This window comes from Onychomys torridus, chromosome 20 (assembly GCF_903995425.1).
Source record: "Onychomys torridus chromosome 20, mOncTor1.1, whole genome shotgun sequence".
NCBI lineage: Eukaryota > Metazoa > Chordata > Mammalia > Rodentia > Cricetidae > Onychomys > Onychomys torridus.
The window spans coordinates 8,514,876-8,533,873 of NC_050462.1; the positions used below are offsets into that span (position 1 = coordinate 8,514,876).

An 18,998-nucleotide genomic window follows, 5' to 3' on the forward strand; every position below is an offset into this window, starting at 1 on the left:
AGACCTGCCTCAACTACAGGGTGAGTTCGAGGCCACACTGGAAAACAGTGCCACACCATCTAAAGAATGAAAACTAGAAGAAAAAAAAAAAAGGTTAGAGATACAGTTCAGTGGTAGAGCACGAGGCTAGCATGTGCAGCCCTGAGTTCAAATCTCAGGACGAGGGGAGAGAGCATATAAAGTAACAGGTAAAAGAAAAGCCTAACATCTTTGGTAATCAGAGAAGTGAGAGCTTAAAGTGTGAGAAGATACTCAAGCACTGTGAGGTCCAAACACGTGGCAACAGGGATTCTTGTGCCCTGTTAAATGAAAACATTTCTAAAACCAAAGATATACATATTCTATGGCCTAAAATTCCACCCTTAGAATCACAGCTTTATAGACACACACACACACACACACACACACACACACACACACACACACGCATGAGAATGCATTAAAATCTTAAAAATTAAGTCTGAAATGTGATTCAAAGTCATAATTTCTAAGCTGGATGTGGTGGCACAGCACATACCTGTAATCCCAGCCTTTGGTAGGCTGAGGCAGGAGGATTGCCATAGATTGAAGGAGAGCCAGGGCTACAAGGCAAGATCCTGTCTCAGTAAATAAGAAACAAAGCAAAAACATAAAACTTCTAAAATTAATCTCCATGGAAACCATAATTATTTTTTTCACAGACTTTTTATCATTTAGTTACTAAATTTACTAATAATTTATTATTCTCTTGGAACTAATTTAAAACACATCAGACAGATCAGTTTTAAATGAAGAATGAACAGGTTTTTTGGTCTGTTTGTTTTGATAATACTGACAAGCATATGTACTTTAATCACAAAAGATCATATCAAGTATTTATAAAATAAAAATCTTGTCTGGAGATAACTTTTATTAATAAGGATTAAAAGAGCATAAAACTTTATCCTTATCATCCGTGAATGAAATAACTTGTGTTTTAATAGCTTAATCAGAAAATACAAAGAAGGAAACAGTAATATTCAAAGAGCCTGGTGTCCTGTGGTCTTCCTTAATAACAACCCACTTTCAAGAGCCTATAATCTACTCAACAGAAAGCCTTCTATCAAAGGCCTTAATCAGATTCTCAGAAAATTCACACACAAAATAAACAAGAGGCCACTAAACCCCAAACAATCAGGCATTAGCAGCTTTACAAAAGGCTAGATGAGTCAATTCTAAATGATGAAAAGATAAGCCCTTCAAGTGTTTTCTATTCATGCAGAAACATATAAAGGTAGGGAATCATTTGGCCACTGGCAGAGTGCAGAATTCTTCATTTTACACATTCTTGTTTGGCTTTATGCAAGCATCGAACCAAGGATGGCAAAAATGAGTCTCTCTTCCTACATACTAATGCTGACTTTTTCTTTGTTTTCTCAAGGTATTTTACTTTCAGCTTCCAAGTCCATAAGAAATGTAGAAGATGACATGGTATTTAATACATTTAGGATGGGAAAAGCCTTCCAGAAGGAGGATACTGCAGAAAGATCAGTTGCTGCTCCTTCTCTGGAACAATACAAAAATGATGACAGCAGTTTCATGAACGATGATGAAAACAAAAATTTAAAGGTAAGTATATATAGTCTGACTTTTATTACAATAGCAATGAAAACAACTTTTATAATTATAAATAACCTAAAGGTAAACTTGGTATTTTCATTTTGTAAATGGGAATACATGCAAACAGAGTAACAGTGTGCATTAAGAAAACTAATATAATTTCATACATGCCAGGTACTTCCCCATCTTATCAAAAACTTTGTTTCTTGTATCTAAGATATTTTAGAAGTGAAAAACAGTGTAGCGCATCTTAGACTTGATCAGCAAGAATGTTGTGCAACTGTATTTTAGCTCTATTCTGAAGAAGATGGCTGGAATACAAACCAACCTTCTCTTTACAGAACACAGGCTCCAAACAGAACCTCATAAATCATGGTCTGCCACTGAATCTGGCTATAAAACCTTATCTCGCTCTGAAAGGATCAGTAGCTTTTCCAGCTGAGAATGGAGTTCAGAATACTGAGTCAACACAAGAAAAGAGAGAAATTGGGGATGAAGAAAACTCAGCTAAATTTCCTATAGGAAGGAGAGATTTTGACAGTGAGTAGCCTTTTAAAAATTCAATTCCTCCATTTTAATTCTATAAAGAGAGCTCTGAGCTTAACTAATCTAACCATAATAAAATCTAGTAAGACCATGGTTCAGTTCTATCAGACAGCAGGTGACCCTGTCAAAATGGGGAATTTTTAAAAATCAGTAATTGTGGCTTGATTTCTTCAGAATTCAATGTAACAGGTACATAATTTTTCTGAATTCTGCGTGGTAATTATAGTCATTGTTTGTTCCCTCCCAGTGCTCAGGTGTATGCTGGGAAGAGTCTACCGACCCTGCTGGCAAGTCTGAAACCTGCTGGTCCACATCATCCTTTCAGAAGAAAATAACTCATTGCAAGTGGAGAGCAAAGCCCTTAATGTTGCTATGACTTATATATTATCCTAAATGTCTGTTTTTAAATAGCTAAGATACGTAATCATCCAAATGCTGTGCTTTGACTTGTGCATTAAACCTCATAAAAATTCTGCATAGTTCTGACTCACTGGTGTTTTTGAACAGTGGTTAACATGTGAGCCTCACATACATTTATTAAAAAGTAGTAAAGCACCAGAATTTACATCTTGATATTTAAAGTCAGCTCATGGCTTTGGTGAGTGGTCTTACATATCTAGAACTAAGGCATATAGATGAGAAAATCACAGCCTGAAAAACTGAGTGAGCTTGGTCTGGCCGGGAATCAGCTTGCTCCTGGCAGCACACCTACTGCCCTTTGCTGCTCTGGCCAGTTTGCCCCCAGCCTTCGTGTGTGAGTGATCGGGCACGTTAGGGAACGGCACATTTCTGTGTCGGGATGGTTCACTTCCATTATCCCGGTGAAGACTGTCACTGTCCAAGTCCACCTGCTTCCTTTGGCATACTTTACTTTCTGTAGATTTTCTTGGGATTTTGGCATCTTTACTTCTTTCCAGATGCACATTTTTGGAACTTGTTTTGATTCCTGCTCTTCCAACAGAGGACTGGGCACCTTCTGTTATGAAGAATGACAAGGGGAGAGGATTCATATAATATTTAGTATTATAAGTCATGAGACATATAAAATAATCATTAAAATGGCTAGAGTATTTAAAGGCATATTATTTATAATATAATAATCCTACACAATTAAATGCCAAGAAGTAGCTATATTATCTTTTTACTATTTCATTTGACTATGCCACCTCTCATCCCAAACAACAAACATCTATGTAAAAATACAACAGGTAAATACTATGAATTGTTTTTTAAATCCACTTAGTTAAATTAAATTATATCCTATTCCTATCCATAAATCTGAACTTAAGTTCAATTTCTTAAACAAATCCAGGCCTTAAAAAAGAAGTCTTTACATTTCTTAGTATTTGCAAAGAGAATTGGGTACTAATTATTCAAACAAGGATAATTACCAGCAATATCATTTTCCAAGTGAAGAGCATGCAACGGCTTTGAGGGTAAATTAACATTCCATCTATTCTTGCTCGTCATGTAGTCATCTTTGTAAGTACAAGCAAACTGTGATCTAATTAAGGTCTGCCTCATCTGATAACACAAAGAAAAAATATGCAATTAAATTTAGTCTTATTTTCCATTTAGTTATATAAATGCTCCCTAGTAAGTAACACACAATATAAAGACTGCTCTTACAAATCCCACCATTCACTGGTACTTTGTTTCAGTTTTCAAACTTGTTACTATGGCTAGCCTCTTAGTTCTTTTTAGCAATACCTAGCATTACCCATATATTTTATGTTTTTAGAACAGTTCTAAAATGCAATTTTATACTCTTGAGAGTTTTTGTAACAATCCTTTGGGAACTCATGAATTGTGGACTAATGGCTGTGGAGCCTGCATGGGACTTGACTAGGCCCTCTGCAGAGGCGAGACAGTTGTTTAGCTTGAGCTGCTTAAGGGGCCCCTGGTAGTGGGTGGGATCAGGATCCATCCCTGCTGCATGAGTGGGCTTTCTGGAGCCGAGTGGGCTTTCTGGAGCCCAGTGCCTAAAGTGGGGCACCTTACACAGCCTTGGTGCAGAGGGAAGGGCTTGGACCTGCCCCAATGAATGTACCAGGCTCTGCTGACTCCCCATGAGAGTCCTTGCCTTGGAAGAAGTGGGGATGGAGAGTGGGTTGGAGGGGAAGGCTGGGGAGGGGTCAGTGGGAAGAGGGAGGGGAGGGACACCTGTAGTTGCTATGTAAAATGAACAGAAAATTTCTTAATAATAAAAAAAGACATTGGTGGAAGAAGAAATACTGAGACAAAAATGGGAAGTGAGAAGTGAGAAGAAACAGAAACAGCAAATGTTTAGCTAGAGGACCACAAACAACATGGAGAGACATTATTTCTTAGTTAAAACAAATATGTGGGAAAACCAGAAAGAATTCTAGAAAGACTCAACGAAGAGTTTTAATGGTCAAATTTCAAAATATACACTTGTATTTAACCTCAGAGATAAGAAATGAAAGGCCAACTTTCTCATAAACAGAAGAAAATCAGACAGATAAAGTTAATTCTAAGCAGGGTATGTCAACCTACAACTGTAGTCCAAACATTCCGAGGCTGATGTAGGAGGATCAAAAGTTGAAGGACGGCCTGGATTATGTACTGAGACACTGGAGGGCAAGGGGGAAGGGAAGAGGGAGATGGGAAGTTAATCTGTGAACCAGGACAGGAAAACAAGCAGTTTGGAGATGCATTATGCAAATATGAGACTGCTGAGCTATCTCATAGCTCATAGGAGCAGGAATACATTTCAGAATATCTAGTCTACACATAAAATGTGAATATATCATCAACCACACTTGGTCCATAACCATTAATTATTATGGGGAGATGTCTCCAAGTCATTAGAAGCTACCTCATATCCTTTACCCTTCAAATTATACTTACGTTGGATATTACTAAGAGTATTTATTGATTAAAATGTAATTATATATTATATTCAGTAATTACATTTTATGTTATATAATCAGAGACCAGCGTTCTAATTCATGCAGATGTTTGCAAAGATGATAGCAATACAATCACTGTCCACAGTTTAAAAGATAGGAGAAAGGCCTCCTTCCCAGCTGCATCATAAAAGCCAATTTCATTTAGAGTGATAAATTCTTCATAAAACTAATGAAAGCCATTTCCACATGAGTACAAATTGTGTTCCATATTTTTCAAGGAAGAACTAGACAATTGGAGTTGGTTAATCAAAAAGAAGTGGAAAGCTATGTTTACAGCAAATAGCAAAGAGCAGGTGCTGACAATGAGCAGCACTCACGAGGCGTCTGAGTCCTCAGGAACACTGCTCCTACTGTCCCATTTCACCACAAGCCCTGCTATAGCACGACACTTTGGGTAACTCTTTCTACTGCTTACAAAGACTTATCAACTTGCTTATGAAGTTACAGAGAGTCAAATGATACACACATTTCATACTAGCATTCTGGAGACTGAGGCAGTAGAGTTCTAGTCCAGCCTGCGCTACATAGTAACGCCATCTCATTCCCTTCCTCAGATAAACAACGAGTTGTGGGAAGTATGGTAAGACCTGTAGGCCAAGACTGGTTAGGTCATGCATTCCCTTAGCATCCAGAGTGCTGCACCAACACATCACTACTGCCCCTTACCAAACCTTTGGCACCACCTATAGGATATGCAAATTAAAAGACAATAATTACACTGTTCAGGATAGTATGTTTTCTCAGTTTCATGTTTAGCAAGAACATAAATTTTCTTACACTTTTTTATTTACTTTTAATATACAATCTAAGAAAAAACTTTTGTTTCCCATTACATGTAGCCAAGAACTAGTGTAACCATCTCTCCTGCAAGAGTTCCTCTTCAGGCACCACATAAAGAAATTACAAAGCCCTCAGTGATAGGTCAAATTCAGAAAACTAGTTACAAGGCAGCATGTTCTTATAGCAAGAAGAACAGGTACAGGTGAGAAAAAAATTATTAACCATGAAATACATATCAAAATACAAAAAGCATAAGAGTTCTATGTGACCTTGGAATGGTTGTGTCTAAAATATCAACGAGTAGCTACATGGAGGGTCTTCTGCCTATATGCTGATTTACGACACAATCTTACAATGCAACCCAGGCTGGCCTTGAACCTGAGATCCTCCCTGCCTTAGACCCCAGAGTGTAAGGCTGCAGGGATTATGGATATGCCCCAGGATACGCAACTCAAATGTTTTTTTCTACTTGTGAAGTGTTGTATATGGATTTTCTTTATTCTCTTCCTCTACAAAAGTCTTTTAAAATAAAGCACTATTTATTGAGTCTCTATACTACATGATAGGCACAGAGTACTCAAGAGATAACCAGAACACCATCTACAATCACAAAGGGATTTTATTCATAAAATTTTCTGTTGACACAAGCTGGAAAGAATTTCAAAGACTGAAAACTTCCAGACCCTAACCACATAAAGAATAAAAGGAAGAAAATAGATTCAGAAAAATAAAGTTCTACATATAGATTAAAAAACACCAAGTATAGATGTACAAGATGAAGGTAAGTTGGCTCTAGGGCAATCTATGAAATTATAGATCTGTGGGTTTTACAGATCTGAGGACAAGTGATGGAGTCAGTTTTCTCCTTCCACCATGTGGGTCCCAAGGATGGAACTCAGGTTGTTAGGTTCGGTGGCAAGCACCTTTATCCACTGAGCCATCTTGCCAGACCCTTGATAACTAGATAATCTTGAATAAATCATCAACTTCTAGTGTGTTCCCACCTAAGTGTAATAATATTCACCTCACACAATTGTCAGCACTATAGAAGTAAAAAAATATAGACATTGTTAGGCATGGTATATACCTTTAACCTCAGTACTCAGAAGGCAGAGGCAGGTAGATCTCTGTGAGTTCAAGGTCAGCCTAGTCTACATAGAAAGTTCTAGGCCAACCAGGGTTACATAGTGACACTGATTCAAAAAAGAAAGAAAGAAAGATTGTGTGTGTGTGTGTGTGTGTGTGTGTGTGTGTGTGTGTGTGTGTGTCCGTGTGTCTGTCCCCTTGTTTCAAACACCAAAATCAGGGGTACAGAGATTATGAATATACCCCATGTATGCACATAGGGAAACATATATATGATATATACATGCACACTCTAGAGATCTAATAAAGATACTGGATAGCTATTATGACACAGATGAAGTGGGTATATAAAATAAGTTCTGCTGGATCAGACTTCTCAGGTCCAGGTCAGTTCTGAAGAGATTCTAGAACGTAGCTCAGGACAAGGACCATATTGTCAGCATCTTCATTTAATTATTAAAACTGTGCAAGATAAAGTGGCTTGTATTTATAACTTGAAAGGAAATGCTTTTCCTTTGTTCATGAAAGTTGAATTTTTCTGTACAAGATTAGTGGTCACACAGAATTGAGATTACTTCCTGTTGCAAATCTTCCAAAGCTGTCTGTGTATTTGACTTAGAATACCAAATAAGCAAAACAATTCCCTCCTGAAAGTGCTTTTGAAGTACTGAACAACCAAGATAATGTCCACATTCATACATGGCTGTTAAAATCATTTTATGTTCAAGTCACAAGAGAGAAATGGATTGAAAGTGTTCTTCTGTGGAGTGATTTCCCTCCACTGGGAAGCTTTCTATCCACAGTGAAATTGCAACAAACTTTAGACTTGCCAAGCATTGGAAAAGTCCTTTGCCACAGCTTTTTTTAAATTTAAATTATTAGGAGGTTCCCAGTTTGAGGAAAAAGTACTTCACATAGGAAAGCCCGACTCTAGTTAAATTAAGATGAATGAGTCAAAGCACTGGACAGGAAGAGACAGAGTTAGCCAGAGAATGGAAGTCTCACCTACCACTGTACCATTAACAAGCTTGAAAGGAAAACTGTCTTCAAAATACCTGCTAACTGTGTATCTAAAGTAAATGAGTCCAAATTTTCCTTATTCTTACATTACCACATTTTCAAAAGAATAGACATTTTTATTATCTTTTATTTGATCCTGAAGAATTTGTGTATACATATTTTCTATCAGATAAAATTCAATTACAGAGATAAATAGAAAAAATTCACTGAAGCAATAACATTATAATTTTATATTTTTAATGAACTTTTCAGTGATAATCAAACTTTGAACTCTAGAAACTAACTATAAACCTTGCCATGCTGCTGGCTGGCTATGTGGTCTGTAAAATAGCTTCTAGAGTTAACAAGGGCTAACTAACTCTATTTAGGACAAAATTCTTGGTGTCCTTGGTAGAAGAAAAGTCCTGCTGCATATTTAGGTGGTCTTGAGTTTTCAAATGGTGACCAGCCTCTCAGAACACCACAGTTCTACTGACTTGTCTCCTTCCTTCCATGGAGGCCTTTATGTGCCAGTAGCAATCCTCAGCATATATCCCAGTTGGCAAACAATACCAGAAGGAAACAATCAACAACGGACTGTCTCTCTGAGCAGGATTTCATTCTCTCTGGATTCTTGCTTTATTTGGACATTCGTGCTTCACAGTTCTACCGTGTCTTTAAAATATGTTTTCCAAGCTTATCTGCCTTTTATAATGTTACTGTAAGAGAAGTGGTGTTCAGCCACAACCTACCACCCTAGCTAGGAACAGAAGTCTCCAGTCTGTGGCTAATTACTCAATTCTGTTCCTTGGTTCTTATTTGAAAGCATCTTATTTCTCCCCAGGGTCACATATTTTTCTGGCCCTTGTTTCTCTGTTGCCCAAGGAATGGTGGGGGTAGATATCGAGGTCATCTGAGGCAACAGGCTAAAGAAGGTTCTGGTTTCTGAGTCCTCTTCTTCAGTTTATTTATTTATATATATAAAATCAGAAGGTCTACTTTATCTAGTCAGGGATTCTGCTTCATTCTAATTAGAGACCTGGTTGGGTAAGATTTAGTATGGAGCCCAAGAGCCTCCACTTCTCTAAATATATAATCTCAGAGTTCATTCTCACACAGTACTATCTAGTTGTTGTGCCTATCATTTCTCAAAACAATAAAGTGAAAAGAGAAACACACATTTTATTTGGCTTCTCAGTTTGGGAAATCCTAGGGACAATTCTCATAATTCTGTATACTCACTAGAACTGTATCTCTGTATCTGGTAACTAGGACTAGACTAGTACTGCATCTCTGTATCTGGTAACTAGGACTAGACTAATACTACATCTCCCTATGTAATAACTAAGATTAAATTAAGTTGCTAAGTCATGCTAAGCTTTGAGACCCTCAGCGTCTATTGTGGGCCATTTTGACTGTTATTATAATATTCTCTGTTGTTTGTTCTCAGTGATTACTTCTGGTGTGTGTGTGTGTGTGTGTGTGTGTGTGTGTGTGTGTGTGTGTTGACCTCATCCAACCTGGCACGTGTGGAAGGCAGAGATTGTTGTCAGGATTTTTCCTCACTCACTTTATCACCTAAATTCACGAGGCAGGGTCTCTCCCTGAAGTCGCAGCTTGCCATCTGACTAGACTGGCTAGCCAGTGAGCAGGACCCACTATCTACCCCTCCCATGGCCTGCCTCCCGGTCCCAGGGCCCTGAACTCCACCCAGTCTCTGTGCTCAGGCAGCAGACACTTCACTAGGTCCCCATCTCCTCAGCCTACCTTTGCCAGTTTTAATTACTATTCCATTCATTTTAGGAATCAAGGGAGAGGAGATGCTGAGACTCCATCTCAATTCACCTTTTAATTTGGACATGCTTTCAAGTTTTCAAATTCCCAGTCTAAACTTGGCCATCTAAGACAGAATTTTCCAACACCACAGGACAAGGACTGTCTATGGAGGCCACAGAGTTACAGAGAGGGCAACTTTCTCACACCACTACTATCTAAATTTCACTCCACCTACTTCTCCTTGGTTAAGGATCCCATACTTTCCAGAAGGAGTAGTTTACATTATTAAGTACATAAATACTTATACAGCGTGGACCCACTGAGATGGTCAAAAGCATTAAAGACACAGTAGAGAAGAAACATGTCTAGCCTTTCTGTTGAAGCAGATAGGCAAGGTGCTGGCAAATCAAGACAGAAGAAATAAAACACAATACACAGAAGTTTACAGAGGTTAAGTGTGCCCTTAAAAATCTTCCAATTTAATAAGCTATTTAAACTATTTTAAAAGTAATGATAAAGAAATGGGAGAAATATTCTCCAAAGGTCTGTCTGTATCAAAACCATGGAGGTTTATCAAAACCAATGAGAATCTTCCAGTTTCCTTCATAGGGATGGATTTTTTGGACAATCAGATGCAGGTTTCCTAGTAGACCACAGTGTACAGTGAAAGTTAAAGACTTAACTTCGTGACCAGAAAAGTATTCACTTTAATTATGAACAAGGAAACTCAAAGCTAAGGAGAATTAATTTTCCATGTAGTATTGATTTGAAAATCTAAATCCTCAAACATTTTAAAATGCTCTAAGTATTTCAAGTGCAGACTGCATGTAATTTCCATAACAAAGAAAACAAAAGCAAACAAAACCCTCACCACAACTGTATGCCAAAAGGGCAAAAGGAGCAGAAAGATAAAGCAATAAGTGTTGGGCTACTATTTCATCACCAATCTACGAGAGAATGTCAGCAACATTTCTTGTTATTTCTAACAAGTCCTTTATCCGGCCATGCTTCAGTTACATGTCTGGCTACACTGATAGATTCCACATTTTGCTTTTGCAAAACTATAAAGCACAGGTATGAACTCTTTATTGTCTTTTAGTTCCAGAGCTGTGTAGACTAGAGTTCGCTGATAATAACAAAGCAATGTGAGTTTAAGTTCATGAATGTGCAAAGTAACATCAGAAACTGCATGGTCACTGTAATATTAGACAATATCCTCTAACATTAGACAGTGTCCACCTATGTAAATGACACACAATCAGAGGATCTTTTCTATTTCTCTAACACGCATGAATTTGTTTTCATTTTATAGTAATTAGCTGAGCCTTGAGATTTCTAAAAAGGCACAGTCCCAAACTACATTCTAAATATTTGTCCTTACACCCACACATACATGCAGTCCTCACCACTTACCAAGCAAAATTCTCTTCGCAACAGATGGAGACTACTGCAGAAAACCGCAACCAACCAAAATGGCTAGCTGTGGAGCCCAATCCCAAGGGATACATCTACAACACAACTCCAAGATCTAAGGCCTAGGGATCAACAGAGAAGGGAGGGCAGAAAGACTTTTAAAACCCAGAGGGTCGGGAAGTTTGTCATGAGATTGCATCACATGACCTGCACAGGGATGACACTAACAGACATGCTCACACAGATGAGGGCAGGGAGGCAGGGAAGGGCTCTCAAGAGGCCTCTACACGGAGAACTATGGGCAACTCGAGAATGCTGAGAGTGGAAAAAGTCTTCCCCAGGAAAACCATACCAATTAGTTATCCAATACCAAATGGTCAGCCATGAAAGTAAATACATACAAGTAACATTATACAGACTGAGCAGATTGTGTGCAAATATGTATACCTGTATATGTATGTATGTATGTGTGTGTGTGTATATATATATATATATATATATATATATATATGTATGTATATGTATATGTTAGATGCATACACATATACATGTTAGTTGTATACATATATACATACAATGCTCAGTGTGTGTGTGTATGTGTATGTATACACATACACACTGTGTATATACACACACAAATGTCCTACTAGAAGATCAGAAAACCTACTTCAAGTTGAAAACATAATGAAAACATAAACAACCACTAAGAAACAATGTAAAGACTCTCATCAGAATCTATAACTAAAGATCTCCCAGCATTACGGTGTTCAGAATTTATAACAGTTGATTATCTCAGTCCTTGTTACAGCGATGGCAACACTGGGTCTCCATCCCCTGAGACATCAGAAGCACAAACAAGGCCACAGCTTCTCTGTTTTCCTTCTTTCGCTCACTGGATAGACATTGTTGCAACATTTACAATGGCAACTGCTTATCTCTTTCATTTAGCTCCAGTAAATTAGAAAGCAAAGTGTTTCTATACCAACTGTCATTATCATTGCTTATTTTTCATTTCCTTCTTATTGTTACATGAAATGCATATTTACAATATTCATCCCAGTTTTATATACTTATTTCTTCCAAAATAAATCAATATTTGACGTTTTACAATTACATTTTATTATACCTTAATTTTTTCTGCTTGCATTGACTTATGGATTCGCTCTCTGAGGGGTTTAATTGATGTATTATTCACTTGTGTGGGAGACCTATGTAAAAGAAAAGGACACACATATTAATAGAACTTGAATATTTCTGCCCTTTCAAATTTTATATTGACATTTAATTGCCAATGAGACAATATTAAGAGGGAAGGCCTTTAGAAGGTGTTCAGGTTAGTGATTTGGATTAGTGTTCTTATGAAAGAGCATGAGACCCTGCTTGTCCATTGTTGCCCTTTCAAATTTTCTACCTCTGAAGACGCACGGGCAGGTGCAGTGCATGAGGAGTGGGCCTCGACCCATAAATGGCAACCAATCTGCTGACACTGCGAGGTTGAATTTTTAGCCTCTAGAACTACAAGAAATGAATTTATTTATAAATTATCTAGGCCAAAAATTTTTTTTTTTTTGTTTTTCGAGACAGGGTTTCTCTGTAGCTTTGGAGCCTGTCCTGGAACTTGCTCTGTAGACCAGGCTGGCCTCGAACTCACAGAGCTCCTCCTGGCTCTGCCTGCCGAGTGCTGGGATTACAAGTGTGCACCACCACCGCCCAGCCTAAGATAGCTTTTGGTAGCAACTAAAATGAACTATGACACTTAGAAGCCAGAGTGGCTTTTAAACTAGTTTTCTCCCTACTCCCACAGCAGCATATTTACAAGAAAAAACAAAACAAAAGCCTGCTATCCTGTGAAAAGATTCGAAGAGACAATTACAGCTAAAGGCGCTCCTAAGGGTAAACTCTCAGCTAGGTAGGACAAATGCCTGGTAAGAAAGGGACAGGAGAGAGGACATGTGCACACACTGAAGAAAGGTCATGTAGGGAAAACAAAACAAAACCGTCATCTTCTAATGAGGCAGAGTTCTTTTTTTTTTCTTTTTAATATTTATTTATTATGCATACAGAAGAGGGCGCCAGATCTTATTACAGATGGTTGTGAGCCACCATGTGGTTGCTGGGAATTGAACTCAGCACCTCTGGAAGAGCAGTCAGTGCTCTTAACCTCTGAGCCACCTCTCCAGGCCAAGGAAGAGTTCTTAACAGAACCCATCTACGCCGCTTCCGCCGCCTCGCGGCCCGTGCTGTTCTCACGTCACACTAGGTTTCTGTGGTTTAACAACAGTCCTACCAGCCTATGGTATTTATTACGGCTGCTGGAGCAACAACGAGGCAGCATCAAGGTCTTTATATAACACCAACGTTCAGTTAGCAAATCCGTCTCCATGATATCCAAGGAAGCCAACAAATGCTGATTCTGCTGTAAACATGGTGGGCATATCCACCCTATTCTTAGCCAGAACAGTGGTCACAAGGAAAGACTCCAAGTTAGGGAGAAGAAACCTTTGCTACTTGTTAACTGAGCTCTCTTGGGAATATTATGCAATCACTCACAAGTCTTGATTCTTCACTTAGACAGTGGGGACACTACTAAAAGGATGCTTTAAGGGCTGACATTTAACACATACCAAAACAAAGAAATATTTTTACAGCAAAACATTTAAATGAAAACATTAAAACCCAAACCACCTACCACACTTTTAAATGTTACATTATAAATATAACTGTGCTACAGTAAAATACCCAATCTTCCTTTAGCTTTTGTTGACCACTTTTTCCATATTATCCAGCTGCTTCCAAGTTTCCTATCAGAAGTATAAACTTCTCTGATAATCAACAAGGTATTATATATATAATAACATATATGGTTTTACATATATACACACACATGTACACCTCATGTTAGTCCCTATACACATACAGCTTGCATATTACATACCTAAAGAGTGTAAGAAGAGAAGGTCCACTGTGTGGAACTGTCCTCTCGTCATTATATAAAAGCTCTGCTTTGTTTCTGGTGGGAGCACTGGCTGCGTCTTCATCCAAAAGAACCAGCAAAATTTTCACAGTATCTCTGCCACAGTATGCAGTGTCATGGTTTATGGCAAAAGATTTTGGCTAGAACAAAAAATATTTTTAAGTTATGCATAATAATCACCCCATTTAGGTGAGTCAGCCATGAATTTCAATTTCAATGCCAATCTTCTTTATTGCTGAAATCACAGAAAATCTGCTTTGGAGAGTGGATATAAGACATGTAGACATTTCTCCTTATACCACACTATAATCAGTCTTATCAATTTTCAGACATATAAGAATATCATCAAAGAAGACATTTGTTTCTGATGTGAATAACATTAGGCTTGTAGGATGGAACAATCTAGTCATTATCTAGGTAGGGCACAGTGTAGCCTCAACCCCATGACTTTAGCTCTCTATCACTGTGTGCTTTTTTTTTTTAAAAGGGGGGGGGGGCTAGCAATCTAAAACAAACCCACATTTCCGTAAGATCTAATCACGAGCCAGATGTGGTGGTACCGGCCTATAATCCCAGCAGTGGGGAGGCAGAGGTAAGAGTATGAGTTCAAGACTAGCTTCAGTTGCATAAGTTGAAGATCCGCCTAGGTTATAATGACACACTGTCTCAAAAAAACAAAAACAAAAGACTTCATCAAATGAAAATTCATGATTACTCTATGTTCTAAGCATTGATTTTAAGAAACCAAAGTTCCAAAGGTGAAAAGCACAACCTTCAAAGAAATCAGTCCCCTTGATAAGACAATTAGTCAGCAAACATTTCCATTACAGAGTGCAGTGAAATTTCTAACAATATATATATATATGAAATCACCCGAAAGAAAATGGTGAGAACACTATGGGGAAAAGGCTAGCTTCAGAGAGGAGTCACAGAGACAGGGGAAGGAGCTGCAGAGACTAGGCATAAGCGCAGATCTAGGTACCTAGATAAGCAAGAAGACTTCACTGGAGGAGCCTGAAGAAACTATGCATCCCATGCACACAAGTTACAGGGCAGTGTGCTACAGAGGTAAAATCTCTTGCTTTATTAAACAAGTAAGTACAATAATCTTACTTAGACTTTAGAAAAATAACAGTAGCAATGTGTAAAATATATTTTAGGGTAACATTTGTCAAATATAGACACAGCTAAAGCAAATTAAAAAATTATAATGAATTAGTTTTAAAATGAAATGGTCTGAACTAAATAGTGCTAAAACAGGTTAAAAAGGGAGAGCTTGGAAAAGAGTAATTAGACGGAAAATAAAAGAATGTGGTAGGTAATACATGACAATGCAGTATCACATGTAGGTACATACAAACATAAACTCTTGGGAACTTTTCTTAGGTTGGAAACACCCTACTGACTATTACTACAGGATTCTGAGAAAGACTTAACTTCCCTGTGTCCAAGATGTGCTCTCCTGCAAAAGAGGGCTGACAGTGTCTAAATATCAGAGCTACTCTCCTGGGCCTCGGGCACTTGTGTCAGGGCCTGCAGCATTCATCAACACAGTTTCAGCTTCTTCCCCTTCCCCTCTCTCTCAGCTCAGGCTACCAATGAACTGTAATGCGCAGCTGCACTCAAAGTAAAGCCAAGAGCCTACCATGAGCTAGTGCTCACCACAGTTTACATCAGAGAGTGGCACATTGCTTTAGTCCCTTCACAGAGTGTTATTTAATGATGATTACAAGATTCATGAGTTGGGGGAAAACATAAAACTAAGAACAGGTGGTTTGTGTCAGGATTTTGTCTGCCCACAAGTGGGAAGCTGGCACTCTGAGTGATCTGAGATGGCAATGGTTCCTGGCTCACACTTGCTGTGATAGCTCCCTTGAGTTTTGTGCCAAGCTAGTCACTCAAAATGTTGGCATGCACATGAAATAAATGGGGAGCATCCCAGAATCTTACCCATGACACGTCTGAAGTAAATCTAAGAACATGCTTTTTTATAGGAAAATAGATAAAAATGATCACCAAGGCCTGTGGATGGCAGAGTGAATAAACAGCTAAAGCAAAAGAATTTCTTCATGCACTGCCTGCCATGGTGACACCATGAAAAGGGTCTTTTGCTAACCAAATAAACACAACAATGCAGACAGGCACAATGGTTTACACAGGAGTTCCAGCATTCAGGAGTCTATGAGAGGGGTTTCAGGCCGGTCTGGGCTACACAGTGAGTTCCAAACCAACCTGGCCTACACAGAAAGACTTTCTCCCCAATAAAAACAAAGAGAGAAAAGGAAAAAGATAGACCACTATAATACATAGTCTAAAATTCTGTTCTGTATTTAAAATCATGGTAGTTCATTTCTGTAGTAATGATCTATTAAAATCAACTATCTGTGCAAGAAAGCCAAGAAAGAAGTATATGTTGTATAATCAAAAGATTCCCAAGTATAAGGGAGACTGAATTGTAATCAACTGAAATGTAGGTAGTAACAGAACTTCCACCACGGCTCTATAAATGAAAACTAGCTTCTGATGACAAAACCTATTCTGATAGGGCTGCTGCTGTCCTGCAGAGAATGAGTATTGGGGTCAAAGACCAGACTGCTATTTTACATCAGAGTAAATAGAAAAATAATAGTATTATAAGAATAATTATTACAAAGTTGCTCTAAGCACCTTAAGTATTCAGTGCTGAAAGATACACTAGAGATTATCTGATTTCTTATTTTAACAAAGACATTTTCCCCAAAGATGTTATTATTTAACCTAAGTTGAACATAATCCTATTGAGAAAATTAAATCAGATGGCATCATCTTAAAACATGGAAAATGCACTCTTCTGACTTAAGTAGCAACAGCAAACAATTTCTGCAATGAATAGAAGACATTATGTTTTATATAAAAGGACAATGAAGAAGAAATCCATTACCGGTGCAGGACTGAGGGTGGTGGTACTGACAGCTACAGCTTCTTGAGAATTGATAATATTTTTAATCCTCAAATCCAAATCCTGAACGACTTCCTCTACTGCTTTATAGAAAGGATCTCCACTGCTGTGGCCTTTGATCAGATGCATCTTTATCACTGATAATATCCGACCCCCTGCCAGGCTGGAAACAGAAATAAGAGTGTGCTTGTGATAGTTTTCTAAATGACAGTAAGCTGATAATCTTGAAAAATTCTTTCTCAGTGTTAACACCTTTCAAAGAACAGAACTCTGACCCTAGAGATCAAATAGCAAAGCATTTAAGGAAAAGATAAAAACCATGAGAAAAAAATAAAGTTTTTCTAAAATCCAGCATGCCACAAGTTACAGCTTCCTTGATTTGAAAGCTGAGAAAATATTTTAATTATGTATGAAATATGATGACAGATCAGATGAACTTCTATATAGCTGATATATGTACTTTCTAAGACAACAATAACAGCCACTTCTCAATGAATGCTTATGTTACCTTAATCTTAAAACCAACTCAGTAAGCTGCTAGTAAGTCTCATAAAAATGAAATACCTTGTCCTAGGTCACATACTGTTGAGGAAAGAAGTCTGACCTGAAATAAATACTACAACACCATGCATGAAGCACTATTATATACAGAAGAGAAATTAAGCCAGTCAGTACTGATCCAAGCAAACCAAAACCTAAACCTACGGCCAATAGGTGAATGTTTTTCAACACCTGAAGCCAATGTTTCTTTATAAGCCTGAATTTTGGTTGCAGCTCCTGATGTAGAGGATTGTCACAGGTTCAGTGTGAGGAACATACCAGAGGATGGTCTGTTCGAAAGAAGAAATTAGAGGTGTCCAACAATACAAGAGGGCTCTCTGTTGAAGTCATGAGGTACCCCTGGAAAGGCTGTGCCCAGGAAGACATGTCTGGTTAAATATGGAGTCATGGTAACTCTGCCTTTCTCTACTTTGGGAATGCTGCTACACTTCTCTTTTGTAGCAGCATAAAGAAAAAAACTATAAACTGAAGTTTTCATCTATCACCAGGTTATACATCTTAGTCAGGTATTCTAACAAGTATGTGAAAATATGGTTGACTGGCTAAGTATTTGGTCCAAATAGAAGAGGAAATCTATGAGGCAATCACAGAGAACTGAAAGTCCAGTAACTCATTAGCTTGGTCTCTCCCACATTTCCTATCATAAGAATCATATTCAGTTCTGTCCCTAGCTTCTGATCCTATCTAACTGAATTACCTCCTCCAAGAAGGGTGCTATATAGAGCTGCACATGTACCACAGGGGACTCTTATGCTAAAGCATTTCACGCAAAGCTCAGCTCTGAGAGGGGAATTTCATTCACCATTCTTCAGTATCAGTTTCCACTTGCCATTCAGAAGAGAGGCCTGGTGTTGATGAACGAATGGACGGTGTTCTATCTGAAGGCTTTACTAATAAAACACTCTGGGTATTCCCCTGCAGAAAGGGCCTTCTTTCCACTACTTACTACAAGCCTGGTATTTACTAGCTTCCTGACTCTGCTTGTGCCTTCAACAGGTTCACAATGGTGGCTGGTCCTTAATAAAGAAGCATGCTGCACACATGGAGCCAGGGGCCTGTGCGGTGCTCTTTCTTTCTTTCTTTCTTTCTTTCTTTCTTTCTTTCTTTCTTTCTTTCTTTCTTTCTTTCTTTCTGTTTGGCTTTGGTTCTGGCACTCTCTGAAGGACTTTAGGTCTCACAAGAGTAGCCCTTTGAAGTCTATATAATACAAAGATAAATAATTCTATTACCAAGAGTTTGGGGAGAACCTAGTTCTGTAAGAAAGTCTATGATGGTATGTTAAATGTTGTTCATTGAGTGCCTCTAATCACAGTCCTAAAAACAGGCACTCTCAAGTTTTTAATAGTAGAAAATGTAATTCACTATTATTCATATTACTATTTGCAATATAATAGTACTTGGAGGGTTGCATTTA

At 38.2% G+C, this 18,998-nt stretch overlaps 2 protein-coding genes across 8 annotated transcripts in view; one reads left to right on the forward strand and one right to left on the reverse strand.

The window, feature by feature from the left end:
- The first annotated feature begins 1,277 nt into the window (after nucleotides 1-1,277).
- On the forward strand, nucleotides 1,278-2,603 carry Pmch (pro-melanin concentrating hormone). The gene is made up of 3 exons (XM_036170095.1): nucleotides 1,278-1,587; nucleotides 1,920-2,118; nucleotides 2,372-2,603. Exons 1-3 carry the CDS (start codon nucleotides 1,339-1,341, stop codon nucleotides 2,419-2,421), a joined length of 498 nt encoding a protein of 165 aa, XP_036025988.1. The 5' UTR covers nucleotides 1,278-1,338; the 3' UTR covers nucleotides 2,422-2,603.
- Nucleotides 2,604-2,768: 165 nt separating this feature from the next.
- LOC118571182 (PARP1 binding protein) overlaps nucleotides 2,769-18,998 on the reverse strand; it is a 52,544-nt gene continuing 36,314 nt past the window's right edge. For 3 of the 7 annotated variants that reach the window (XM_036170123.1, XM_036170122.1, XM_036170119.1), the window contains 5 exons: nucleotides 17,006-17,186; nucleotides 14,047-14,225; nucleotides 12,238-12,319; nucleotides 3,516-3,648; nucleotides 2,769-3,100 (listed from right to left, as the gene is read on the reverse strand). In XM_036170123.1, the coding sequence (XP_036026016.1) occupies nucleotides 2,769-3,100; nucleotides 3,516-3,648; nucleotides 12,238-12,319; nucleotides 14,047-14,225; nucleotides 17,006-17,186 (907 nt within the window). Of the gene's footprint in view, nucleotides 3,101-3,515; nucleotides 3,649-7,978; nucleotides 7,982-12,237; nucleotides 12,320-14,046; nucleotides 14,226-17,005; nucleotides 17,187-18,998 lie in introns of all 7 variants that reach the window. The other 4 variants (XM_036170126.1, XM_036170125.1, XM_036170120.1 and 1 more) reach the window with 3 other exon arrangements.

Excerpts from the sequence above, each read along its gene's own strand:
- Pmch (XM_036170095.1), top strand. The coding sequence starts at position 1,339 with ATGGCAAAAATGAGTCTCTCTTCCTACATACTAATGCTGACTTTTTCT. Across the intron at positions 1,588-1,919 it reads ATGAAAACAAAAATTTAAAG|AACACAGGCTCCAAACAGAA; the intron begins GTAAGTATATAT and ends TTCTCTTTACAG. Across the intron at positions 2,119-2,371 it reads AGGAAGGAGAGATTTTGACA|TGCTCAGGTGTATGCTGGGA; the intron begins GTGAGTAGCCTT and ends GTTCCCTCCCAG.